At 55.3% G+C, this 27,119-nt stretch overlaps 3 protein-coding genes across 10 annotated transcripts; 2 read left to right on the top strand and 1 right to left on the bottom strand.

Annotated features, from left to right (window-relative positions):
• The first annotated feature begins 3,230 nt into the window (after positions 1-3,230).
• On the top strand, positions 3,231-5,487 carry Cdk2ap2 (cyclin dependent kinase 2 associated protein 2). Its single transcript, XM_004852226.4, has 4 exons — positions 3,231-3,950; positions 4,260-4,360; positions 4,452-4,584; positions 4,973-5,487. The coding sequence occupies exons 1-4, from the start codon at positions 3,869-3,871 to the stop codon at positions 5,038-5,040; spliced, it is 384 nt and encodes a 127-aa protein (XP_004852283.1). The 5' UTR covers positions 3,231-3,868; the 3' UTR covers positions 5,041-5,487.
• Positions 5,488-6,601: 1,114 nt separating this feature from the next.
• Pitpnm1 (phosphatidylinositol transfer protein membrane associated 1) lies at positions 6,602-19,974 on the top strand. Of its 8 annotated transcripts, none has more exons than XM_004852230.4 (24): positions 6,602-6,789; positions 7,730-7,854; positions 9,177-9,391; positions 9,480-9,601; positions 9,708-9,932; positions 11,369-11,695; positions 11,782-11,877; positions 11,959-12,066; positions 12,836-12,897; positions 12,984-13,234; positions 13,529-13,718; positions 13,828-13,935; positions 14,161-14,318; positions 14,403-14,608; positions 15,197-15,367; positions 15,983-16,147; positions 16,485-16,633; positions 16,735-16,845; positions 17,315-17,431; positions 17,637-17,785; positions 17,874-18,023; positions 18,103-18,286; positions 18,685-18,813; positions 19,458-19,974. In XM_004852230.4, the coding sequence occupies exons 2-24, from the start codon at positions 7,777-7,779 to the stop codon at positions 19,719-19,721; spliced, it is 3,735 nt and encodes a 1,244-aa protein (XP_004852287.2). In that variant the 5' UTR covers positions 6,602-6,789; positions 7,730-7,776; the 3' UTR covers positions 19,722-19,974. The 8 variants fall into 8 exon arrangements, 7 of the variants coding, with proteins under 7 accessions (XP_004852287.2, XP_087061156.1, XP_004852285.3 ...); XM_004852228.4 differs by having other exon boundaries at positions 6,622-6,789; positions 19,528-19,974; XM_087205028.1 differs by lacking the exon at positions 6,602-6,789 and adding an exon at positions 7,024-7,177.
• A 503-nt stretch (positions 19,975-20,477) lies between these two features.
• On the bottom strand, positions 20,478-26,659 carry Aip (AHR interacting HSP90 co-chaperone). Its single transcript, XM_004852231.4, has 6 exons — positions 26,457-26,659; positions 23,430-23,609; positions 21,982-22,170; positions 21,267-21,443; positions 21,031-21,172; positions 20,478-20,790 (listed from the first exon to the last, which is right to left on the bottom strand). The coding sequence occupies exons 1-6, from the start codon at positions 26,553-26,555 to the stop codon at positions 20,585-20,587; spliced, it is 993 nt and encodes a 330-aa protein (XP_004852288.1). The 5' UTR covers positions 26,556-26,659; the 3' UTR covers positions 20,478-20,584.
• Positions 26,660-27,119: the final 460 nt, after the last annotated feature.

Raw genomic sequence — 27,119 nt, 5'->3', positions numbered from 1 at the left:
CTTGAAAGGCTTAAACAGCTGCTAAAAAATGACAAAGAGAGAAATGTTAATTACCCTGATTTGATCAGTGCATACCATATCTATTCATTGAAATATCACGCAGAATCCCATTAATATGTACAATACATACATGTTAATCAAAATCAAAATAAAAGGGTCCAGCAGTACCTGCCTATAATCCCAGCTACTGGGGAGACTGAAGCAGGAGGATCACAAGTTCAAGGTCAGCCTGGGCAACATAGCAAGACTGTGTCTCAAAAGAAAATAAATAATAAGAGATGGAGATGTAGTTCAATGGTAGAGCACTTGCCTAGTATGCTCGAGGCCCTTAGCTCGATCCCCAGCAACACACACACACACACACACACACACAAGCACACAAAAGATAGATATCCACTGGCAGCTCTTCCAATTAACTCGTGGATCCCTTTGATGCTCCCTCATCACTGTGTGTAAGCACTGGTTTTAGCATTAACTTACTTTCTGGCTCCACCAGATGCTCCAGGCTAATCTTGTGCATTTCCTGGCGGGTCTCAGAAAGAGCCATTCCTCCAAGGATCCCTGATTCATCTTTCTGGAAAATGGGATTCAAAACAAGATCTGACACCACACTAGTTGCTTGGTGCTACTGGGAGTGAAGGTGCTAATTGCTCCTAGGCCCTCTCAGCTGCTAGAGCAAGAAGATATATGTTGTATGCTATGTAGATATGCATTTATAAATAGTTGTGTATATAATCAACTGGACCTATAAATTAAGCCACACAAGTTCATACTGATTGCTTCAACTCCATTACACTTGGATCATTCTCACCTCCCACCTTTTTATCTGAGAAACCCAACTCCCACCATCCACCTTTCCTTTCTAAACACTTCAATGTCAACCCATACTCCAGCGGAAGCACCTTTATCAATGAGACTGAGAACCAGTGCTCACTCAGGTGCACTTCCTTTTGCCTTTAGCTTCACCGTCCACTCAGTTCCAGGTCAGTGCGCCTGCAGTGAAAATCATCTCATACATTTGTGGTGTGGCTAGGTTCTCTGGTCACATTCTGCCCTCTCATTCTGGGGTCCATTGACCTCCTAGATGATTCTTCAATTTTTCATACATTAAAGTTTACTCGGGTCGGGGATGTAGGTCAGTGGTTCCAGCGCCTGCCTCGAAAGTGCAAGGACCGGAGTTGATCCCTGGTACCAAAAAAAACCAAAAACAAAAACAAAGTTTACTCACTCTCCTGATAAAATTCCCTATACTTCACTATTCAGTCTAGCCCCAACTCCTGACAACTGGTAACCATCTGTATAATTTTCCCTTTTCAACTGGGAGTGGTACATGTCTGTAATCTCTCTCTTTTTTTTTTTTGGTACCAGGGATTGAACTCGGATCCTTGCACTTGTGAGGCTGGCAGCAGAACCACTGAGCTAAATCCCCAGCCCATGTAATCTCACATTCCAGGTAGCAGAGGCAGGAGGATCACAAGTTCGAGCCCATGGGGTCTTGCATGTTCCCCAAAGGCCTGTATGTTGAAGAGCTGGTCCCCAGCCTGAGGCACTAATGGGAGTGGTGGAAACTTTAGGAGACAGAGCTTACTGGAAGGAAGTTAATCACTGGGGGCCTGACCTTGAAGGGGATATTAGGATCAGGACTTTTCTCTTTGTCTCTCCTTTTCTCAGGGGGGAAGGAGGTTCCTTTCTCCTGCCCTGGGGAAAGGCTATGCGAGGACAAGAAGACAGGCCTCACCAGAGTTCTACCATGCTGATCTCAGACTTCCAGTCTCCAGAACTGCAGAAAACAAATTTTTGTTGTCTGAGCCACTCAATCTGTGGTATTTTGTTTTGTCTGTGTATTAGTCAGCCCAAACAAACTCAGACTGTTAGCAATGCAGAAAGCAGGAAAGCAAATATTATTGCTTTTCCTTTTTATTTGACTTTTGAATTGTTTCTTTGTTTATTGGTGGAGCATGGGGGAGACAAGGTCGTGCCATGTAGTACAGGCTGGACTTGAACTTGCCATCAGCTTCCTGATTACTGGAACTGCAGGTGTGTACCACCTGCAGCTATACACCCACCCAGCTATATTTGATTTTTTAAAAAAATGAATTGATATAAAGAAAACATTAACTAGAAGGCAAGACCTAAGAGTGGGTGAAGTTAGGGAAATACTGGACAGCCCAATAAACTCAGCTTCCTTACAAACAGAGCATGCTGTTATCTCCTTTGCTTTGCTCATTTTCTAATTAACCCTCTATGGAAGAAAAAATAATCCATTATCCAGTCATATGTGCTCTCATACTTTCAAGCTTTGCACGTCAGTTCCTCTGCTTGAAGTGCCACCCTCTATCTCCATTCCCACATTCCCCTGCTCAGATGCCACCTCCAGTGGGAAGCTCTGTGTGATGTCACCAGACAGGGCCCTTCCTCTAAGTTCCAATACACCCCCACCCAGTCTCCACGGTGGGCAGCCTTACTGCAACCCGTGCCTTTGCTTCCCTCTGTCCCTAGAGGATAGGAGATCCCACAGGACAGAAGAGGTCAGGGCCAGTTCATTGTCATATCTTTGTTCAGCACAAGGTCTGGGATAGAAGAGTCTGAAAATGTTCGCAGGACAGATGAGAAACCAAATCCCCTAAAGATGAAGAAACTACAGAGCTGGGGTTAGGAAAGATACACAAGGCCAGAAAGACTCTGGGGAGGGGCCTGGAAGAAAGGGTTAGTGGGTGGAGAAAGATCTGAGGTCTAGGATTGGAAGGAATATTTGAGGGGAAGGCACTGGAATGGGAGAGCAAAGAAGAGAATGAAACAAGCACTTTGTGAATATTCATTTAATCTACACAATCACTCTGAAGTTATTATACTCTCCATTTTATAGGTGGGGGAAATCGAAGCATATTGAGGCGCGCAAATTTGCCCAGGAAGAAATCGCTAGTAGGGGTGAGGAGACTAGAAATGGATAGGCAGTTGACTCTAGTCGGTAATCTTGTCCAGGGGCCATTTGGTCCAAGGCCCAACATACAGTTAGTATTCAATAAGGTTAACTGCTCTGGCTTTGTCATTATCTGAGCAAGAGGCATGAATCTTGGCGTGTGGGTTGAAGGGTCCATAAGGCCACTCTTGGACCTAACACCAGCCTAAACCTGAAGACTAACCAATCCGGAGGACGAGCCCGGGCGGTGGCGTTGGTGAGGGACTCGTTGCCATGGAAACAAATGAAGGCCTGAGGCGGGCGCATGCGCAGATCGGGAAATGGTGTTGAACCGGTGAAAGGTGACGTAAAAGCGCTCGGGGTGGGGCGCAGGACTCCAAACGTCAAAGCTTCGCGTCTTTCGGCACCCGGAGCGGAGGGAAAGGGCGTGCAAGCGGCGGCAGCGACAGCAGCCCTAGCTGGACAGAGACAGGGCGGCGCGGTGAGGACGCGCGACTAAGGCAGGAGGGCGACGCCCGCGCCCAGGAAGACCCCTTCGGCACGAACCGCCGCGCCCGGAACCCAGAACCAGGCTTCTGAGGCCCTGCCTCTCGGGCCTCGGAACTAATCGGATTGAGAGCGCGCCAGCCCGGGCCGCGAACTCGCCAATTGCAGAGGGCGGCGGCCACCGCCCAATCCAGAGCAGACAGGTGCGAGGTCCAGAAGGCGGAGGCCAATCGGCAGCGGTTGCGACCTACGGGGGCAGACCTCGGCCAATAAAGAGGCTCGAGTGACGGCTCTACGCGCCAATCGGGAGTGAGGAAGCGTTTGTGCCCGCCCACCCTTCCGGCCGGAGCTCTATTTACCAGGGGCGTGCAGCCTGCTTGCCAATCAGAGCGCAGCTGGGCTGCCCGGCAGCCAACCCCGGAGGAGCGGCCGGCTGGCGTCCGCCGCACCCAGGAGTTGGGGATGTCCTACAAACCCATCGCCCCCGCCCCCAGCAGCACCCCCGGCTCCAGCACCCCTGGGCCAGGGACTCCGGTCCCTACAGGTGAGGATCCATTTCCGCCCCTGCTTGCCTGCCCGGGCAGTTGAAGTCTCGAAGAGAAGATGGCCTGAGTTCTACCATACTGGGCCTGCCGCCTAGCCTCGCTGAGCCTCAGTTTGCTGGCCTGTGAAGTGGGCGTGGTCACGTACGGGCTTGTAGGTGGAGCGCAGGGGGAGGGGTGTGTCCTTGAAGTTGACCAGCACGGAATAAAGCATCCTTTTGGAGGGAATCGGGCGAACTCGGTCTGGGGCTTGGAAAGCTGGAAGGAGGCGTCCCTGCCTCGCACTGACCTCTTACTCGCGCCTGTTGCAGCCGGAAGTGTCCCATCGCCGTCAGGCTCCGTGCCAGGAGCCGCTGCCCCTTTCCGACCACTGTTTAATGACTTTGGACCGCCTTCCATGGGCTATGTGCAGGTGAGTGGCCAAGGACTTGCTTATGGGCGGGGATTGACGGGAGCCCTCTTCCACCTGGGACTGAGCTTTCTGTACTGTTCTTTTACCATAGGCGATGAAGCCACCCAGTGCCCAGGGCTCCCAGAGCACCTACACCGACTTGCTGTCCGTCATAGAAGAGATGGGCAAAGAGATCCGGCCTACCTATGCTGGTAGCAAGAGTGCCATGGAGCGCCTGAAGAGAGGTAAGTGAGGTAGGCCAACCTGTCCTGCCCAGGAGACAGACACAGGACAGTCCTTCATTAGGGAAGGAAGGACATCTGGAGTCACTGCAGGACCCTTGAGCCAAGCCTACACTAGGGCCAGTATCACTATCCAGAGAGGTGTTTCCAACTGAATTGAAATTGAGTGGATTTCCAGGAAAGCACCTGAGAATTTGCATTTCAACTAGGTGGATTTAAGGATTAGCCAAATCTCTAAGCTCACCCAGCACCTCTTTAGATTTGACTGTCACTTGCAGAAACAAAAGGAGGGAGGGAGGGAGGGGTCTTTCCTTGGAGGGTGGGGTGGGGTTATGGAAGGTCACTGAGACCCTGTGTTTTATTTCCTCATCCCCACTCTGCCTCCACCCAGGCATCATCCATGCCCGGGCCCTAGTCAGAGAGTGCCTGGCAGAGACAGAGCGAAACGCCCGCACGTAACAGGAAGCACCTTGACCTCAGCGTCTGGACCTTTCCGGCCACTGCAGAACACCTGCTTCTCCTTGGCCTTCGCCCCAAGTTGCACTTCCTATCCTGGGCTTCCTGTCCTGTGTCCCTTGGTGGGTGCCCTCCAGAAACCAGGGAGCAGCTCTCCAGTTGGCAGCACTAACTGGGTGCTCCCCCTGCAAGAATTAGCAGTGGGGTCACTGTGAGTCCCACCCATGATCTGCCAACAGTGTTGATCCATCAGGAGCTTTCTCCTTTCTGTGGCCCCCACCACTCCACACTACTCACCACTTTGTCCCAGGCCTCCTCCCTCAAAGGGGTTCAGAAGGCCTGTCACCTCCCTGCCTTGTCTCCAGGGCATAACAACTTTTTTCTTGGTGTGTCTTTTGCTAAACATGCCCTTTTTATATTAATAAAAGATGATTTGGAGTTGTTCTCTCAGCTCTGAGCCTTTCTGGGTCTGGTTCCTCTGCTAAGCCTGAGTGAGCCAGGCAGGAGGAGGGAAAGAGTTGGGGCACGGAGGAGGAAGGCTGGCTGAACCTGGCTGTGCCTTGCTTCTGCTGTCCATTGGCCTAGGAGCTGACCACGTCAGGCCCTCTTTTCCCAGCTCAGCAGTGTAAAAGGCAGAGCTCCCTCAGCTGGGAGCCCTGCGCGCCTTCCCTCGGTGCCACCAGGGGGCAGCTTAGGGCCTTGGCCGCCTCCACAGCTGAAGAAGGCACTGTTGGCTAACTTGAGCCCAGAGGGCTCTTCTTCCTCTGGATTGGCTGTGATGCATGGCGGGGTGGAAATGCCGGTTAATTTAAGCCACGCCCTCACACATTTTAACATCGCCCCCCAAGTCTGAATGGGCTGAGTACACCAGTTTCTGACTCAGAGAGGCAGCAAGATGCTCCCTCCCCCAGCACCTTGGCGGCAGTCAGAGCAGAGACCTGCCTAGGTGCTGCCAGGCACTACAACACCTTGCAGCAGACTGGTGTGACCCCATAGCCACCCCTCCCTGTCTAGGCCTTGGGTGATGGGATAGCCAGACTTATGGACCCACAGGCATAGGTGTGGCGGACCTTGGGGTGCCATTAAGAAGCTGGCCCAGAGATTTAGAGTGACAGAGGCCCTCTGCCTAGGCATGTAGACAGTGACCCAGAAGGCCTGGGGCCTTGGAACTCCAAGGTGTTCCTTGGTGCAAGCAAATCAGAGCTACCCACTTCTGGCCAGACTTTGTGGGTTATGCATTCGCCCTACCCTGGGTTCCGCTGTAGAGGCTTCAGAGGGTGAGACACTGGGGAGGGCAGCCTGCGACCCAGACGCTCCGCCAAACCAAACTCCACCCCTTCGCTGCACACAGGAGGGAGGGCTGGGCTGGGGTGGAAATGGAGCCAAGAGTCTTTGGTGGCCCCGGATAGCACAAGAGTACAGAGCGCCGGCATCTGGGGAACGGCCGGCCGCCGCTCGGGCTGCCTTGGGGAAGGAAGGCAGGGGCCTGCCCTCCGCCGCGGGCGGGGCTGCCAGGACCCCACTGGGCCCAGGAAGGGGGCGGGGCGGCCGCAGTGACGCGACGGGGAGGGACGGCAGGGGCGCCGCCGGGCGGACCGGGAAAAAGGTCGGGGCCATGGGCCATCGCTGCGCCTTCAAAGGGTCCGGCCCCTGCTGGAACCCAAGGGCCGAGCTGCGAGCACTCCGGGCTCCGACTCGCCGGCCGGCCGCCACTGCCCGTGCAGGGTGAGCGACGCCCGCCCCAAGCTAGAGGTGAGCGAGGACGTCGGCTAGGAAGCGGGGCCAAGAGTACAGCGGGAACTTGGGCGCGCGGGAGCAGAGGGAAGTGGGGACAGCAGGGCCTCACGCCTGGTCGCTGGGTGCGAGGTGAAGATGGAAGGGCTGTCTACAGCGGAACTGTGGCTCCCAGGCTGGGCGCAGGTGGGCGGAGCCGGTCTCCCAGGGCGGATACCTATGGACCACTCTTGCCCCAGCCTGTGGAGGGGCTCAACAGAGGAAGCATGGTGGGGTGGCTGCATAGACCAATGGAGAGTCGAGGGGACGGGGGTCCAGGAGGGATGCTGAGAAGTCGAGGACCTGGCTGCTGACAGGGGTGCTGAAGGCAGGTCTGGGGAGCAGAGGGGTTATCTGGCCCAGGAAGGTAAGTTCGGGCGCGAGGGGTGGGGAGCAAAGGCAGGGATGCTGGGGCGCGCAGGAGTGCTCCGCGGTGAGACGTCCCGGAGAAGGGGTTCTTGGACGTCTGGGAGTGGGTGACCCAGGACTTCGTTGACTAGAGGAAGGGATGAAGGGGGCGGGTCCCCGAGGGGCTGTGGTGGAAGGAGGGGCCCCAGGTCTCCTGGAGGCGCGGTTCCGAGGGATGCTGTTCCGAGGGGGCTCAGGACTCAGCCGAGGTGGAGATGCTAAGCTGGCCCTGCGGCCCTCCTCTCCGGGCCCCCCTCCCCGCGTCAGCACGCAGTTGCCATGGCGACGGGCGGGGGGGGGCGGGGGCTGCGTGGAAAAGAGGTCAGCGCTCCGTCTCGCTGCGGCTCTGAGGCCGGGAAACGCGGGCGGCATTTCTGGGCTCGCCTTTGCCTCCCCGGTGGCGGGCCCAGGCATGGGGTCCCAGGACCGGAGCCCTTCAGCTGGTGCACAGGGCTCCTCCGGGTGGTGCGCTGCCGCCCCACACTGACGGTTGCGTCGTGCCCTGCGCCAGGCGGAGCGGAGGCACTGGCCGCGAGCGGCCGGCCGAGGGCCTTCAGGATGCTCATCAAGGAGTACCACATCGTACTGCCCATGAGCTTGGATGAGTACCAGGTGGCACAGCTCTATATGATCCAGGTGAGAACGTTGGGGAGTGAGTCTGGGGTTCTTCATGATGGGGTAACAGGGGGAGTGCGCAGGCCTCACCCAGGACAAGGGGTTTAGCTCAGCTCCATCCCTGCCAGTCCAGATCCGGGTTCAGAGCCTGGAGTAGGAGAGGCCGCTCTAAAGATGCAGGAGCAGGAGCGAAGCAGAAGAGCATAAGGGCTGTGAGAAAGGGGTAGAAGGGCAGAGTGGTGCCTCCCACCGCCTAAGTGCCCAGCCTGCTGGGGCCCAGACCATGTGTGATCTCCTTTAATCCTCCTCTGAGGCTGTAATCCCATGGGGGAAGGGAAGGGAGGGGGTGGTAGAGAAGGCAGGAAGGGTGTCTGAGAAGATACAGGGTCTTGGCAAGCCCGGGAGATCAGGGAGGTGGGGTGAGGATCAGGCTCCATAACTGTGACAGGGACAGGACAGGCAGGGACCAGACTGAGGGAGGGGACCTAGACTCGGTGTGAGAAGAGCAAGCTCTCAGGGCCATAGAGGGTTAGTGCAGGCCCTCAGAGGTCTGTTCCAGATCTGTTCCCTAGCACTGTCCAATCAGAGTCTGAGGAGGCAAGAGGGCTGAGATGCAGCCTCAAGGGGTTGAGTGGCCAAGTATGGGCTCCAGGGATGTAAGGGGTGTGGCAGTAGTTGGGGTTGGGGGTCCCAGAAAGGGGGAGGGACCAGGATCAGGTCCTCTGAGAGGCGGAGGCCCTTTTTCAAGCCACCCTGGCCTCCTTGCCTCTCTTTGAGCTCATCCAACATGCTTCTACTTTTGAGACTTGTACTGGCTTTCCCTCTGCCTGTAACACTTTCCCCCACCCCACATCCACTGGACTCCCTCCTTCACTTCTTCAAGTCATATTCCAGTCATGATGATGCTGTCTTCTCAGTGAGGCCTCCCTTGACTTCAACATTACAGTGCCCAACTCTCACTCCCTCTTGTTTTCTTTTTCCCATATTTATTACTTTCTAACATACCATATAATTCCTTTTTCCTTTTTCTGTCTCCCTCCACTCTAATGATGTACAGGCAGGGATCTTTGTTATGTTCATCAATAGATCCCAATTAATGTATCCCAAACAATGCCTGAAATGCACTCCACAAATACTCAAATGACTGAATTGAGTTCTGGGTTGTAGAACTCCATGGGAAACAGGGCAGTGCCCTTGATCCTGATCCTGGAGAGCTACAAGGGCCAAGGTTGGGTTTCTGGGAGTTGAAAAGGCTGTGCAGGGGACCAGACCTAACCTGGGGACCTCAGGAGCTAAGCTTGGGCTGAACTCCCCATTCTGTTTTGCCCTGCCCTGGGCTGCAGAAAAAGAGCCGGGAGGAGTCTAGTGGTGAGGGCAGCGGTGTGGAGATCCTGGCCAACCGGCCATACACGGATGGGCCTGGAGGCAGCGGGCAGTACACACACAAGGTGTACCACGTGGGCTCCCACATCCCAGGCTGGTTTCGGGCACTGCTGCCCAAGGCTGCCCTGCAGGTAGAAGAGGAATCCTGGAATGCTTACCCCTACACAAGAACCCGGTGAGTGGCTAAGGAAGGCACAGGTCTGGGGCCATGAGAGCACTCCTGGGTAGCACAGTAGTGACCTTCACCTCTGCCCTTTGCTCAGGTACACCTGCCCCTTTGTGGAGAAATTCTCCATTGAAATAGAAACCTATTACCTACCCGATGGAGGGCAGCAGCCAAATGTGTTCAACCTGAATGGGGCTGAAAGGAGACAGCGTATCCTGGGTAAGACCTGGAGCTATTAGGGTCACCCTGTCCTCCCAATCCCTGGGGAAGGGAGGGGGGTTGAAGGGGCTGGCATTGATCAGTGCTTGCTGCTGGAACCCCTCAGACACCATCGACATTGTGCGGGATGCAGTGGCCCCAGGCGAGTACAAAGCAGAAGAGGACCCTCGGCTATACCGCTCTGTCAAGACAGGTCGAGGGCCACTGGCTGATGACTGGGCCCGGACAGCAGCCCAGACAGGACCCCTCATGTGTGCCTATAAGCTGTGCAAGGTTGAGTTCCGCTACTGGGGCATGCAGGCCAAGATTGAGCAGTTCATCCATGATGTCGGTGAGCACCTACCTGAGGCAGGTTTTTGCTTACCAGCATGTACCAGGCCCCATGCTTGCAGCCAGGGATGCTCCTCTCTACTGGGACAAAGAATCATGAAGCCATCATTTCCATCTGGGGTGAAATACTTTTTTGGCTGAGGGTCAAGGGAGCCTGCCTTGAGGTACCAAAGAAGAGGGCAAAAAGCTGACGAGATGGTCTCAGAGGTCCATCGTGCCGCTGACATTAAGATTCTCCATCACCCTGTGAGTTGCACAAGACTTAGAGAATCTCAGGAGGGTCACCAGCCCTAAAAAACAACCTGCCAAGGGATGCAGGCTAAGGAGCTATGACTTTGATATCACTCTCTCCAGGGTCCCCCCACCCACCCCCAGTTCACAGTCCCAGCCTCTGGCCCTGGCATCCAGGAGCCCCTGTTCTGCACCTCTCCTAAACCTCCCTGCCCCAACTCCTGCAGCTCAGCCCTGCCTTCCCTCCCAGCTTTAGAAGTGAGCCACCTGCACATAGGAGGACCATCCCTAGGTGGGAAGTCCAGCAGCCCAGTTCTCTCCACTACTTAACCCCTCCCCCATGGCACCTCCAGAAAGCCACTGGCCTTTTGACATCTTAATTTCCCCTTCTGTAAATGAGGAAGAGGTTGGGCCCAATAGTAAGAACTAATATTGACTGGGTGATCATAACCTCCTTTGTAAATCACTTTTCATGCAAGATCTCCTTCAGCACCTCCCATAACACCTTTACAAGCTAAGAACTTTTATTATTCCCATTATACAGATGAGGAAATTTAGTTTAGAGTATGATGTGGACTCCAGTGCTACATTTGGAAAAATAGCAGAGCATAAATAAGAAAATTAAAAACACTCACATAGAACTACTATTAAGATTCTGATATATTTTCTTCCGGAAGTTTATAATTCAACTATTATCACTTTGTTTTCTAAATATTTAAGAGTTTCTAACTTTATTCCTCTGCTTGAAATGAAAATATCCCTGAATGGGTCTCGTCTTTCACTGCAGCCTTCATGGAGTGCCAACACTTCAATTAACTATTAACACCTTCATTAACCATCAACAATTTCATTAACTGTTAACACCCTAATTAACTGTTAGCTCCTCAGAAGTCAGCAGGGAGCCAGCTGAAAGCAAGCAGGAACAAGCACTGGTCCCAGCTGTTGGAGTGGTGGAGTGGGGTCAGTTCTGAGTCAGAGAGTCCAGAAAGATAGTTGAGGCAGTGGGCAGGGAAGGAAGTAGGGCAGGAAAAATGCCCCAGTTTCACTCTGCCCCCTGGAGAGCACTGGCCCTGGCCTATTTTGTGGCTTTTGGTGGGTGCTATGCCCAGGGTAATCGTTACCCAAACTCCAAACTCCAAGTCTGCACATGTGGCTACAGGACAAGGAAATGGGCTGGGGGGAGCTCTGATGCCTGCCCACCTATAGGTCTGCGTCGGGTGATGCTGCGGGCCCACCGCCAGGCCTGGTGCTGGCAGGATGAGTGGACAGAGCTGAGCATGGCTGACATCCGGGCACTAGAGGAGGAGACTGCCCGCATGCTGGCCCAGCGCATGGCCAAGTGCAACACAGGCAGTGAGGGGCCAGAGGTCCAGCCCCTTGGAAAACCCAGCACTGAGGCCCAGCCTGGAACCAGCAATGCCAGCACCCCTGATGGTCCTAAGGACCCCCCTGACCCTGATGCCTCACCTGATGCCAGCTTTGGGAAGCAGTGGTCCTCATCCTCCCGTTCCTCCTACTCATCCCAACATGGAGGTGAGGCTGGGGCACAGGGACCAGGGCGGGAGGGAGCTACCTGCTCAGGGCTGGGCTCCCAAGTTAAGGCCCAGCTGGCCCTGCAGGGGGCATGTCTCCCCAGAGCCTGTCTGAGTGGCGCATGCAGAACATTGCCAGAGACTCTGAGAACAGCTCCGAGGAAGAGTTCTTTGATGCTCATGGTCAGTACCAAGGCCCTGTTGGGGGATGGGTGTCCCTGAGCAGCTCCTCCCATTGCTTGACGCAGCCCATTCTCCCCTCAGAAGGCTTCTCGGACAGTGATGAGGTCTTCCCCAAGGAGATGACCAAGTGGAACTCCAATGACTTCATCGATGCCTTTGCCTCCCCAATCAAGGCAGAGGGAGCTCCAGGTAAAAAAAAAAAAAAAAAAAAAAAATACTTCAGGACACCAGCTAACATCACCCCATATGCAGCAAGAACTCAGAACAATTCATTCCTAAATTAAATGTCATTAATATTCAGATGCATAATGAATGGATAATGGGTGGAGGGACAGACGATTAGAGTGCAGACAAGGGTCAGAGCACAATGGAGGAATTGTCACTGGGATTCCAGAAGACTTCACACAGAGGCTGATGTCTGCAGTGGATTTTGAAGGACTAGACCAGCACTGTGCAACAGAAGTGTCTGTGGGCCAGGGATTTAGCTCAGTGGTTCCGCCGCCTGCCTCACAAATGCAAGGACCCAAGTTTGATCCCTGGTACCAAAAAAGAAGTGTCCGTGATGATGGAAATAATCCAGGTCTACGCAACCGCAAATGGTGGCCACCAGCCACACATGGCTAATCAAGCACTTGAAATAGGACCAGTGTGGCTGAGGAACTGCATTTTTTTTTTTCTTGTACCTCATTTTAGTTCCTTTAAATGCAAATAGCCATACATGGCTAGTGGCTACCATGTTGGATGGGGGAGAATTAGAAGTTTGCAGGGCGAACAGGCATGCCAGAAGAGGCATCTCTGAACAACAGCAGGGTTGGCATAAGGAAAAGCCTAGAATCTGAAATGGCCTGGCAGAATCAGGGGAGAGGAAGATGGGGTGGGACACAGGCACCTAAAGTGCCAAATGAGGGGTTGCCAGTGGTCCCCTGGTCCCCCTCACTAGCTTTCCTCTGCCCTACAGACCCTGGAATCGAGGCCACTAAAGGCACTGAAGATGGGGTCCAAGCACCCAGGGACTCGGAGGTGGGTATAGTCAGCTCCAGGTGGAAGATTACCCATGTGCTGGCCCTGCCACTGCTCTGACACCCAGGCACCCACTGCCCCCACAGGGCCCAGATGGAGCCAGGGAGCTTGGGGCTGAGGCATGCCCAGTCCACGTCCTCTTCCTCATCCTGCACAGCGGCAACATCCTGGACTCTGGGCCTGGAGACGCCAACTCCAAGCAGGCGGATGTGCAGACGCTGAGCTCAGCCTTCGAGGCGGTCACCCGCATCCACTTCCCTGAGGCCCTGGGCCATGTGGCACTGCGAGTGGTGCCCTGCCCACCCATCTGCGCTGCTGCCTATGCCCTTGTCTCCAAGTACTGACCAGGGGTGGAAGGGCAGGGGACACACAGGGTCCCCAAGGTGCAGACAGCTACTTAAGGCCTCCTAGGACGAGGGAGGTACCATGAGGGCAAGAGGAGCCAATAACCTAGGTCATTCTGGTCATGGCTGGGCCTGTTTCTGATCAATGAATGACTCAAATAACTCTTAGATCTAATGCCCCACACCGGACCAGGGTGCCAGGGCTTGCTAGTAGGCCCAGGGGGCTTGGGTGGCAGTGGTGGGACTGGAGTTTCCTTATCCACCCTCCATACCCCTTCTTCCTACAGCCTGAGCCCCTACAGCCATGATGGTGATAGCCTGTCCCGCTCCCAGGACCATATTCCACTGGCTGCCCTGCCACTGCTGGCTACCTCATCCTCCCGCTACCAAGGCGCTGTGGCCACTGTGATCGCCCGTACCAACCAGGCCTATGCAGCCTTTCTGCGCTCATCGGAGGGCACTGGCTTCTGTGGGCAGGTCGGGGGTTAGGCATGTTCCCGGGAACCAAGCTGTCCACTGCAGCGCTGGCTGTGGCCCAGCCTGGGTGGTAGCAAGTCCACTCAGTGGTGCCCACCCTCTCATGCAGGTTGTGCTGATTGGAGACGGTGTTGGTGGCATCCTGGGCTTTGATGCGCTCTGCCATAGTGCCAACGCGGGCACAGGGAGTCGGGGCAGCAGCCGCCGTGGGAGCATGGTCAGTGTGGCCAAACCCAGCCTCCTCAGGAAGGGGGTTGTCTCTCTCCATCTCTAGGTCTCTGCCCTTGGCATATTATCTCTCTGTGTGCAGGCAGGTCCCCACCTGCCTCTTAAATTCAAGTATCCTCTGCCCCACCTACCCCAGCCTCTGTCCTTGCTTCCAAGTTAACTAGAAATCAGATGGTCTCAGGCCTAAGGCTGGTTCTGTCCTTGTTCCACCTAGAACAATGAGCTGCTCTCCCCAGAAGTCGGCCCAGTGCGGGACCCACTGGTAGATGGGGTAGAGGCCCTGGGTCGAGCCAGCCCAGAACCCTCAGCCCTGCCTGCCCAGCGCACCCCCAGTGACATGGCCAGTCCTGAGCCTGAGGGCTCCCAGAACAGGTGACATCCATGCCCCATCACCCTTTCCCTTGGCACAGGATACACTTCAGAGGCAACAGCACTGAGAAGCCCCCTCTCCCATAGCTTGCAGGCGCTGTCTGCAACCACCTCCTTGGGGGAGCCCCGGTGGGCAAGCACAGCCTCCTGCCCACCTGCTGCCAGTGCTGAGGCTCCTGATGGCCCCTCCAACACATCCCGCCTCGACTTCAAGGTCTCCGGCTTCTTCCTCTTCGGCTCCCCCCTGGGCCTGGTGCTGGCTCTGCGCAAAACTGTGATGCCTGCCTTGGAAGGTGAGCCCTTGGTGGGAGTTCCCCCTTGGCCTGTCCCTGCTCTTGCCCTATCTCCTTTGGCCTTTTGGTCTCACCTGTGACCATGCCATTATTATTGCCATTCCCCACTGGGCCAGTTTAATGGCCTGGCTAGAGAAGGGAAAGCAGAAACCCAGAAAGAAAGGACTTGTCAAGGCTGTTTCTCAAAGTTCTCTGAGAGGAACATCACAGCCAGGAGATACTCTGCAGGAGAAGGGGTCCTATGGGCTCGGGAAATGCTTCATCCTGAAGAGCCACAGTGGCCAACTGAAAGACCTGATCTTTGTTTAGCCAAGAGACCTGTGTCACTTTCTTTTTTTGTCCTTTTTTTTTTTTTTGGTACCAGGGATCGAACTCAGGTCCTTGTGCTTGCGCAGCAGGCAGCGAAACCACTGAGCTAAATCCCTGGCCCGAGACCTGTGTCACTTTAAGCAGGAGCCTGGTGACTTCCCAGAGTACAGTTTGAGAAGGGCTGACACAGCAAGTCAGGGTGCTCTGTCCACACCCCCTGCCTCCCAGGATGGCCAGCTGAACCCCCTTCCCACCTTCTCTGTCTTCCCATTACCCCAGTGGCCCAGATGCGCCCAGCCTGCGAGCAGATCTACAACCTTTTCCACGCGGCCGACCCCTGCGCCTCCCGCCTGGAGCCCCTACTGGCCCCCAAGTTCCAGGCCATTGCCCCACTGGCTGTGCCCCGATACCAGAAGTTCCCCTTGGGAGATGGCTCGTCCCTCCTTCTGGGTATGCCCTAGCCATGATAAAAGGGAGGAGAGGAAGACGCCAACAGGGAGGGAGGAGGTAGTAGTGATATGGGTAGTTCTCACATCATGATAATCTCTCCTTCACCACTCCCAGGACCAAGGAGCCCTCCCCTGGCCCCTTGGGAGGGTCTCGATTCCCAAGACTTTGTGTGCCAAATTGGGGGTCAGTGGCATTAACTAACCTAAAGAGAAGAAGCAGAGGTGCACTAGCATATTGGTGTCTGACAGCAGCCAGCATTTATGTGGCTCCCGCCATCTTTGTGTAGCAGTGTTCTGTGACTCCATGCACACTTGAGTACATGGCATGTACAAGTCTATGCAGTTGGGTCCCCACTAGCCTCATGAGAGTGTCACAGGCATTCTGGCAGGAATGCAGCTGGGTACTCTGTTAGCTAAGTGGAGACAATGCCCCTCTACACACACACACACACACCTTCCACCCTGATTGATGCAGGACTGTGTAGCCTCAGACAAGACCTGAGGCTGGGAGGGGAGCTGGTGGAGGGGCAGGGGCTCTGCTGACCTGGTCTTCTGACTGGGAAGACAGGAGGGCAGCCTGGCCTGGCCTGCTGCTGAGGATGCCCTCTTCCCTCAGCTGACACTCTGCAGACCCATTCAGGCCTCTTTCTAGAGGAGCTGGAGATGATGGTGCCCTCCACGCCCACCTCAGCCAGTGGTGCCTTCTGGAAGGGCAATGAGTTAGGCACAGAGTCATCAGCCCAGCCAGCAGCCCCCAGCACCACCAGTGAGGTGGTTAAGAGTAAGTCAGCCTTAGGGGCCGGGGATTTAGCTCAGTGGTTTCGCTGCCTGCTGTGCAAGCGCAAGGACCTGAGTTTGATCCCCGGTACCAAAAAAAAAAAAAAAAGAGTAAGTCAGCCTGCCATTTGCATGGGCAGTCCAGCCTGGGGTGGGGGTAGGGGTGGGGTATCCCATAAAATAGCCTTTTGCTCCAAATTTGCACTGAACCCCTCCCCCATCAGCCCCTGGACATGGCAAAGATCAAGCTTGGTGGAAAGGAGGGAGGGAAGCGCACCCCTGGGCCAGGCACATGGGCATAGGACAGTGGGCCACCCTGACTGCCTGCTTCGGTCATGCAGTCCTGGAGCGCTGGTGGGGGACCAAGAGGATCGACTACTCTCTGTATTGTCCCGAGGCGCTCACCGCCTTTCCCACAGTCACACTGCCCCACCTCTTCCACGCCAGCTACTGGGAGTCAGCAGATGTGGTAGCCTTTATCCTGCGCCAGGTGAGTGGACCCAGAGGTGTGGGATGGGAAATGGGAAGAGGAGGTATGGAGTCTTGGACTAAGGGACAGCTAGTCTTCCCCTTCCCCTGTATCCCATGCAGGTGATAGAGAAAGAGCAACCACAGCTGGCTGAGTTCGAGGAGCCATCCATCTACAGCCCAGCATTCCCCAGGGAGAAGTGGCAGCGCAAACGCACGCAGGTCAAGATCCGGGTATGTACCTCACCCCTTCGTCCCTCTGGAGCGAGCTGCTGCTGGGTCCCCAGCAGCCCACCAAGCACCACACCCCATCCCAGACAGACTTTCCCAGCTCCACCCTGGCCACTATGGTCCTGGCCCCACTTCCTCTTTCTCAGTAGTGCCCCACCCACTATGGCCTTGGCCCTGCCCCTGGGAACTTGTGGTCTCCACATTGCCTCCCTAACCCCACGGAGTCCACTTGGATCCATGTTCACCCCCACCTGCATCATCCTCCGCTCCCCTCCCACCACAGATCTATCTGATCAGGGTCAACAGACAGGCATGTCCCTCAATCCTCGGGCCTCTCACGTTCCTTTTGGCCTCCCTGCCCCCTCTGGCCCTGCCACCAGTGTGGAGGAGGTTCCCCCCGACCTTCCACCCCTCACCCCCAAACAGCCCCATCCTTTTCCAGCGAAGGGCTCATATTGTCTCCTCCTGCCAGAATGTCACTTCCAACCACCGGGCCAGCGACACTGTGGTGTGTGAGGGCCGCTCCCAGGTGCTGAACGGGCGCTTCATGTACGGGCCCTTGGATGTGGTCACACTCACTGGAGAGAAGGTCAGGACTCAGAAACCCTGGGCCCTGGTATTGTGGGCCCTGTTATTGTGGGCCCTGTTCTAGGAATAGCTCCTGATATGCAGAGGTTGAGCCCCTAGCACCTCCCACCACCAAAGACAGGCTGGCCTCTGCTCACCTCCACTCTGGTTGGGGAGGTACCTGGAAACTGCTTTCCCAAGGACCTTCCCACCCCTCTCCCTTCCAGGTGGATGTCTATATCATGACACAGCCACTCTCAGGCAAGTGGATCCACTTTGGCACTGAAGTCACCAATAGCTCGGGCCGCCTTACCTTCCCGGTGCCCTCAGAGCGTGCACTGGGCATTGGTGTCTACCCGGTGCGCATGGTGGTCAGGTGAGCACAGGCGGGCTGGGCCTCTGTGGGACAGGGCTCCACCTGGCCAGGCCCCACTGGGCTCACACTCACGCCCCCTGGGCCACAGGGGCGACCACACATACGCAGAGTGCTGCCTGACGGTGGTGGCCCGAGGCACAGAGGCCGTGGTCTTCAGCATTGATGGCTCCTTCACTGCCAGTGTCTCCATCATGGGCAGTGACCCCAAGGTGCGCGCTGGCGCCGTGGATGTGGTCAGGTAGGAGGTGCTGCCCTGTTTGCCATGATGACCGGCACCCACTGCCGGCCTATGGAGCTGACCAACTCTCTCCCGGCAGGCACTGGCAGGACGCAGGCTATCTGATCGTGTATGTAACAGGCCGGCCCGATATGCAGAAGCACCGTGTAGTGGCCTGGCTGTCACAGCACAACTTCCCTCACGGAGTGGTCTCCTTCTGTGATGGCCTCACTCATGACCCTCTGCGGCAGAAGGCAATGTTTCTGCAGAGCCTAATGCAGGAGGTGCGGCTGGGGAGGGTCCTGACCCATCCTTGCCTCAGACTGGACAGACAAACCTCATTTGGTCTCACTCCACTGGCCCCAAACCCATACTTGGGCCGTTGGGCCTGTTCTTATGGGCCAACTAGGGAGACTGAGTCAGTCCTGCCTTGGTGGGTCAGAGTACCATATGACCCCACCTCCGCCCAGCTAGCCCTCCCCGAAAATCCTAACTAGAGATCCCCACAAGCCCCACCCCAGCAGCACAGCCCTATCCCCTTAGGACTTTTGTTTTGTTTTTTGTTTTGTTTTGGGTACCGGGGATCAAACTCGGGGCCTTGCACTTGGGCAGCAGGCAGTGAAACCACTGAGCTAGATCCCTGGCCCCCCTTAGGACTTTTAACTGGCTTTTCTCACCACAGGTAGAACTGAACATCGTGGCTGGGTACGGGTCCCCCAAAGACGTGGCTGTATATGCAGCTCTAGGCCTATCCCCCAGCCAGACATACATCGTGGGCCGTGCTGTGCGGAAGCTGCAGGCACAATGCCAGGTGAGGGCCAAGGGATGACTGGGACCCTGCCAGGGCACAGGAGCCTGCGGCTGATGCCTCAGAACCATCCACTGTGTTTGGACTGAGGAAGGGGCAGGTGTGAGGCTTCAGCAGCCTCAGGGAACCTGGGATCCTCCTCAGGCAGGGGCCATGGGTAGCTGGGACTGTCAGGCTTCTAGGCTGGAGCATGCCAAGACTTCACATGCTGGTTCCACTCACCATGGCCTTGGGCTTGGGCCTTGACCTTTCTGATCCTCTGGTTCCTATCTATAAATTGGAAATGATACTGGCACTGACCTCTTCAGTCAGTCACAAAGATCAAAAGCTCTAGGGCACATCAGCAGGCTTGGGACTGGGTACAAGTGAGTGCTTGCTAAATGTTAGCTGCTGTTATTTTCCCCCTAAGATTCCACCTTACAGATGAGGTAGGCTCAAGGAGGGGCAGAGGTGGGAGCAAAGCCAAGGTGCCCTGGCTCACTGCCAGGAGAGCCTGTCTACTGGGAGAAGGCTCTAAGGCTGAGCTGGACCTGTCATCTGCTGACATTGCCCTCTCCCCCTACCCTGCCATAGGAGTAAGGGGAGGGGAGGGTGTGGGCCCCAGGCTGCCCATCCTCTCTCTCTTCCTTGCTCATTTCTGCTCACAGTTCCTGTCAGATGGCTATGTAGCACACCTGGGCCAGCTGGAAGCAGGTTCCCACTCTCACGCCTCCCCAGGACCCCCAAGGGCTGCCCTGGCCAAGAGCAGCTATGGCGTAGCTGCCCCTGTGGACTTCCTCCGAAAACAGAGCCAGCTGCTTCGCTCCAGGGGGGCCAGCCAGGCAGAGCGCGACGGACCCGGAACGCCACCCACCACCCTGGCACGAGGCAAAGCTCGGAGCATCAGCCTCAAGTTGGACAGCGAAGAGTGAGGCCAAGATGTGGCTGGACCTGAGTTATTTATAGAGACTCAAGAGGCCCAAGCAGCTGTGTGTGGGAGGCTGGGGGCCTGGATCTTTGGTCCCAGTCCTGGCCCCCAGGCGCACACCCTGCATCCGTGTGCCCCTCAGTATTACTTTCCTTTCGTGGGGGGACCCATTCCCAGGGGTGGGGGGAGGGAGTGGGCAAGGGCCCAACAGCTTTTCCACTGTGTGTAAAACCATGAAAATAAACACCTGCATCCTACCGACCGTCCATCTGCCTGGCTGCCCAGCTTCTAGTAAAGTGCAGAAAGGGGCTAGGACCTACCCAGGGTCATGAGGCAAGGCTATGATGGGCTCTGGCCTCTGCTCTTCCCAGACAGTCAACCCAGGCTCCAGTGACCCTCGCCTCAGCTTATATTTGAGTTTTCAGGTCCTACCTGGCTTCTCTTTTCACTCTGTGTCCTCCAAATGAAACCTCTGTTTTCAGAAGCTGAGACCAAGGGACCAAAGGCTGGATAGAGAGAACTATACTGGAGACTACCCCACTTTATCTCCCCCTTAAGACTAGAGGCTGCTGGGGCTCCCCAGCCCCCACCAGTAAGAAGTACTCCCCCATTTCTCTGTCAGGAACACTGAGGCCCAGAGGTCTCAGAGCTGACTAGTGGGGTGCTAGGATAAGAACACTAATCCTTTGCCTCCCCAGCCACCCAAGTAAACGGCAAGTGATGACCAGCCCTCTTAATGCATAGGTTCAGCAGACCCAGAGAGATAAATAAGGCCTTTATATACAGAGAAGCAAGACGTGTCGGCGACATGATTGGCAGCACAGCAATGGGCTTAGTAGGGTAGCACTGAGAGTAGGGCTGAGACCGTCAGTTGGAAAAGATGCCCCAGAAATGGGCCTTCTCCTCCTCATCCTTCTGCCGGATCCGTGCCTCCAAGGCTCGTAGCTCACGCCTCACAATGGGCGCCAGGGCAGGGTCCAGCTCCAGCACCTTGGCGAAGTCTGCCTGGGCCTCCTGGGTATTCCACACAGCTGCATGGGCCTTGCCCCGCTTGAAGTAGGCCTTGACGTTGTCTATGGGGGAACCAGCGGGCAGCAGGCACAGAAGGGCATGAAGGGGACCATCTAGCTGCCTGGCCCCATCTGGCACCACAGGCCCATTTGGGAGAGCCCTAGCTGACCTGAAGAGGACAAACCACTCCTGCTCCACTAGACCACTCATACTGCATGAGCCCTGGCCCTGCCTGGATAGAGGCATCTGGGGAGCTCAGGATGGGGTTTTCAAAGCATGGCAGCCCGGCACCCAGTGCTCACCATCATATTTGTTGAGGATAGAGGAACAGTGGTCCAGTACTTCGTAGTACTCTTCGGCCACCAGCTTGCACTGGCAGTAGTTAAGCAGCAGTGGTGTGATCTGGTGGTCTAGCTGCATCCAGTCAGGAGACCCAGGCTGCTCCTGTGGGCATGGGGACGGACAGGGTAGCCACTGAGACCAGGCCCCTGGTTCTGCCTCATCACCTTCTACCCACCCACCACAGCCCCCAGCGCACCTTCATCTGCAGGTTCTTGAGGCAGGCGATGGCGTCATAGTACTTGGCAGCCGCCTCCTTCACATGCCCCTCTCGGTACAAACGGTTGCCCTCCTGGTGGATGAGCGGCACTGCCTTTGCCTTCTCATCATCTGTCATTGCCCATGGGTCCTGCTGGTATGTGCCGGGGCTCTCCACCTACCAGGGCATGAGCCAAATCAAGGCAGAGCCCAGAAGCACCCAAGGGTCCCCAGCTACAGACTCAATCAGCACCTAGAGCAGCTGGGCCTCCAGACATCAGATGCCAGAAGTCATCACTTTCCAGGGCCATGCATGGGCCACTCAACACATGTCCACACAGCATCTCTGTCCCCAGAACTGTGCCAGGTACAAAGAACAGACCAATGAACACGACAGTGAACATCCCTGTCCTGGCAGGGATTATGTTCCATGGGAAGATTCCTCAAGCAAATGAGGAAGTATGTGAACTCCTACTGCCTTCAAAGCCTAGGAAGGAAATGGTCAGCTCAAGGACAAATAATAAAGGAAGCAGGGGGGGCAGGAGGTGGTGATCTTTGGGGCCCTGAAGGAAGAGCAGGGGCCCGGCAGTTTTCTTGTCCCTACCCCACCCTGGAAACAGACCATCCACTGGCCCCTCCTAGGTGGGAAGGCAGGTCGGCATTGCCCTAAGGCAGTACAGCAGTGGCCTATGAGGGCTGGGGCTTAGGGGCCTCACCTTCAGCATCTCCACGTGGAAGATGAGAGGCTGGGGGTTCTGCTGCAGGGCGTCCAGGTCGGCGTGGCCCAGAGAGCTGTGCTCGTGCATCTGGGCAATGCCACAGCAGTGCCGCTGGCCTTCCAGGGGGTCCTTGCCTGCGGCAATGTTTCGGAGACTCTTGGCAACCAGGGGATACAGGACCACATGCTGCAGGTGGGCAAGTGGACACAGTGGCTCTGTCAGTGTGGGCTGGGGCTTGCTGGGTCCAAGCAGCCCAGCCCCCTCCCCATCACCATCTAACAAGGACAAGAGGCACAGGCCAGCGCCAGTCAAACACCAGAGGGCTGTTCCCTCGGGGCGCTGTTTGCCTCTCACCCCTCCTTCCTGGTGAAGCTCCAGCCCTGCCATACTCTCTGGCTATCAAACCTGACACTGCCCCACTACACTGCCCAACATTTTGCCTGTCTCCCCATCCTTCTAGTGGACTTCTTGCCTCCTCCTCCTCCTCCTCTACCTCCCACAAGCTGAACTCCTCAGGATGGTCTGCACCTCTTCCTCCCATCCCTACCCAAGTCAGGGCCCATGCAATACCCCTGGGGGAGATGGGTAAAGGGCACCAAGCCTCTAACTTTTCACTTGGAAAGGCTGCAGAGATGGTGGGGATGAGTCTAAGAGCCCCCCACTGCCCTCTGCTGTCAGCAGGGCAGACTGCTGGGCTGAAATTCACAGGCATTTCCTGAACCTTGGCTCTGGGTTGGCTTCCATCTGCAATTAGGAAGTAAATGGAAAAAAAGTAGCAATAGTGTCTTCCAAGACAAAACATAATCTAACTCTGAACAACAACAACAAAAAGAAGTAAATGGGCCTGGGTGTGGTGGCCCAAGCCTGTAGCCTCAGGAGGCTGAGGCAGGAAGGTCTCAAAGAGTTCAAGGCCAACCTGTGAGACCCTGTTTTTTTGAAAAAAAAAAAAAAAAAAAAAAAAGAGGTAAATGGCCCAGAGCCCTAACCTGTATAGCTTAGGACCAGGTAACAGGAGACCAGATTCTGGTCGTGCAGTACGTGAGGACTGGAGGACCCAGAAGAGGGATAAAGTCAACCACTGGCAGTCAGGGAGGGCTTCCTAGGAGTGGTGACATAGGTACTGGCTTTGAAGTACAGGGAGAGTCTTGGCCATGAGGAATGGAAACGAATGGTGAAGGGTTTTGAGTTGGAGGGGACAAGAGCAGGGGCCATGTGACCAGGCACGCACTACACCCTATGGTGAGCAGGAGCCCTGGAGGTCTGTACTGTAGAACAACTCCCCTGGCTCATGGACAGGAGAAGATGGGAATAGAGGCCAGGATACCAGTCAGAGACTGGTGTGATGGCCCAGAGAGAGCTGGTGGTGGTGAAGCCAGGGTGGGGGCCCTGGGAATGGGGAACAGGGTACAGTGAGGCAGACACTCCAGACAGGCACAGGAGGGTACCTTGGTGTCACAGAGGAACTGGGCGATCTCCCCCTGGCGCATGGTGCACACGATGGTTTCCCACACAGGCAGCTTGAACTTCTTGCCGATGATGAGCTCCATTGGCTTGCCCCGGGCCCGGCTGTCATCTAACACAGTGTCCTCGTTATCGCTGTGCAGCGTCTGGTAGTGGAATGTGGCCTGCAGGCCACATGGAGATTAGGGAAAGCAGTCACCTGACCCAAGGACAAGTCCACCCCCAGCCTGCAGATGGCACGAGGGATGGCACTCACCCAGGGGCTCCCTGACCTACACCTGCCTTAACCCCCACCCCGGTGAAAAAGCTAAGTCAGAGAGAGGAAAGAAAGGGGCCGAGACCTGGCTAGCGGGTGGCTGTGCTGTGAGGAGAGCCCAAGCAGTCCAGTAACAATCATGCCTTCCACAAGTACTTCCTAAGCAACTACTATGCATCCCAGCTCTAGGCCAGATACCAGAACACAGCAATGAACAAAAAAGACAAAAGTCCCAAGCTGGGACTAGTGGCCCACACTTGTAATCCCAGCACTCAGGAGGCTGAGGCAGGAGGATTGCTGCAAATTAGAGGCCATCCTGGGCTACATAGTTCCAGGTCAGCCTAAACCACAAAGCGAGACCCTGTCTCAAAAATAAATATATTTAAAAAAAAAAATTTAAAGGCCCCAGTCCCCAAGGGCTCCCAGGAACTTCTAGAGGAAGGAGACAGCCCTGTGAAAAAACAGAATGCTGTGGCAAGTGAAGCTGAGTGCTTTAGATCAGAAAATAATACAATATGGCAGAGTAAGGGAGGGCTCATTTAAACAGTGGTGGGGCAAGGGTCTCAATGAGGAGGAAACATTTAAGCAGAGATTGAAGGGAGGGGAGAGGAGACCATACTGGGCAAATACTTCTAAATCCCGAAACAACAGATCCAAAGTCTTGCAGTAGGGCAGTATGAGGTACATTCAAAGGCAGCAAGGCCAGTGTTTCGGGGAAGGGGAGCAAGGTGGGGGACACCATGGGGTCATGAGTGGCAGGGATGGACTCCATGAGACCTGTAGGCTATGGTGAGGACTTTGGTTTTCACTCTGAGATGGGAGCCATTGGGCAGCTCCAAGAACAGCACTGGGATGAGAAGAATTTGTAAGGGGCAAGGAGAGAGGCAGGGAAGAGAGTGAGGGGACCAACAATTCGACCTGGACAATAATGGACTAGAGAAGTCTCCAGTGGAGCAGGTTAAGACTGAGTTGCCATGGGGAACTCTGGGTGGGGACAGAGAGGAGGTTGCTGCAGATCCAGCTTAAGGGAGAGGTAAAAAAGCTAGAGATCTGGATGCATAATTGGGAGTAATCCAGACAGGGAGACTTTCTAAAGAGACGAGATCATCTCAAAGTGAGTGTGGAGAGGAGCAGGCTAAAGACTGAACTCTCGACAGGATATGGTTAGAGGAGGCCCTGCTCTCAACAGGCACACCCACACCGAGCTGCTTCTCTGAATCTGGCTTCTGCATCAGTAAAATCAAATCAACAAATACTTATCTTGCTTTGTGGGAAATAAAGGAAATAAACTTGTGAGGCATGTAGCACACGCTCACAGACTGAGCACCCAGACCATGCTGGCAACTGATTTGTTGCTTTTGTTTGGTTTGCTGCTGGGGATCAAACCCAAGGCCTTTAAAATGCTGGGAAAATGCTTTTCCACTGAGCTACATTCCCAGCCCTGGCAATACTACCTGCTTCTGTTCTTTGGGTGCTGCTGTTTACAGATCTCTACCTTTATGTTGCTCTCTCCTTCTGGTTCTGTTCCATCCAGAATGCCCCTCGCCATGCCCTTCTGCCAAGCCTACAGGGGCATGCAACCCACCACACACCCACTTTCTTCTTAGAAATCTATTTATTTCTTTGCTTTTCACAGCACTGGGGAATTGAACCCAAGGCATTGCACATACTAGATAAGTGGTCTACCACTCAGCTACATCCTGCAGCCCTTTCTATTTTTAAATTTTGAGACAGGGTCTCACTAAATTGCCCAAGCTAGCCTGGAATTAGGAATACTTCTGTCTCAGCCTCCTGAATAGTTGGATTACAGGTGTGGGACACCTTGGCCAGCAAGATCCTTCTTAACACCGCTGATCACTAGAGAGCTACACAGCTCCCCTCTGCGCTCACAGCACTGGTGCTGCACCAGGCCAGGATCCACCCACACGACCTGGCTCGCTGCTGGCCAGGAAGCATATACTCATTCAGGGTATCTCGCTCTCTTGGCTTCCCTGGTACCAGCCAGGATTTTTACCCACGTCCTGGATCTACATGCATGTCCTACATGACTGCTCTGCTGGGCACAGAGCTACCCCTTTGCTCCCTACTCAAAAGAATGGCACCCCGGGGTAAGAACTGCAGGCGGAGAAGCAGGAAAGCCTGGAGCTGTGAATTGTCTCGGGGTGGGTTGTTTCGGGTTGGGGTTTCGGGGAGGACACTGGGGAAGTTGGAGCTGGAGGCCTGGATAAGAAAAGGAGAAAGGCAGTGGCTCTTTAATTCGTAGCCCTCATTTGTTCCAGGCCATAATACTAGAGCTCTAGGAAAACTGCCAAGGGATTCTGGTAGGGAAAATCTGACCTCTGGGCCCTGTCTCCAGGCTTTCGAGTCCTAAGGCCTCAGTTTCCACATCTAAACAATGAGTGACAGGCCCTCCCATCTATAATGGATCATGGGCTCTGAAACTCAAAGGTCGCAGGACTCTCACTGAGATCAGGATTCCCCCACACACACACCACGACCTTTCAACCTGTTGAGATGACTGATGGCCTCCCAGACCAATACAGAAAGAAGGCCAAGCCGGGGGGCGTGGCAGACGCATTTGAATTCACCCCTTACTTAAATCCAAACCAATCAGCGTCGAGCTCCTCACGTGAGCTGTAGGGTCACTGGCCGCCACTCCATGGGCATGCGCAACCTCTTGGCTAAATCCTCCTCCCGCCTCGCACGCGCATCGTGCCGCTATGGAGACGGGGAGAAAGAGGGGTTGGACACGAACCTTGGTTCCATCCTGAAAGTCAGGGAGTTCTCCCCGGCCCTCTTGTATCACACGCTTATGGATCCCGTCCTCTCGGAGTCTTGCGATGATATCCGCCATCCTCCTTCCCCGCTCTTCTCTTTCGGCAACTTCCGGACTCCTTCGGTAACTTCCGGACCTGCTTCGGCAAGGCCGAGAATCTCGGCAACTTCCGAGTTGGCGCCATTTTGGCTGAGGGCAGAAGCCAAAAAGGAATTGAACTTGGAAGCGGACAGTGATTGGTTCTCTGCCCTGCGGCTGAGCGCGGATCGGCCCAGGGCCGAGAAAGGCCTGAGAACGTTTTGGGGCTGGAACTGGATCCTGTCGGTGAGGCAGGGCCTAGGTGGCCCCGGAGCGAGGCAGGGACGTCCCTTGCAATTGAGTCGTGGACTCGTTGGCACTGCGGCCCACCCGCTTGGCCGTGCGCAACTTCATTTAAAGTTGTAAATAGGACGTAACAGCCCTGGAATTAGGAAAATGGAAAGAAAAAAGCTCACCCTGCAGTGCCACACCCTAAAGCTACTATTGTTCTTACGTATTCTCTTCTGGCTTCTTTCTTTTGCATATTTAGTATAATTGTGGCTTTTACATTCCTGGATTTAAGAAAGAGAGAGAAGGAGAGAGGGAAAGAAAAGGAGGAAAGAG

Source organism: Heterocephalus glaber, unplaced genomic scaffold (assembly GCF_053883595.1).
Source record: "Heterocephalus glaber isolate CG9 unplaced genomic scaffold, H.glaber_assembly_v1.0 deba00000594, whole genome shotgun sequence".
Classification (NCBI taxonomy): Eukaryota; Metazoa; Chordata; class Mammalia; order Rodentia; family Bathyergidae; genus Heterocephalus; species Heterocephalus glaber.
This window is presented reverse-complemented; position numbering and strand designations above follow the sequence as displayed.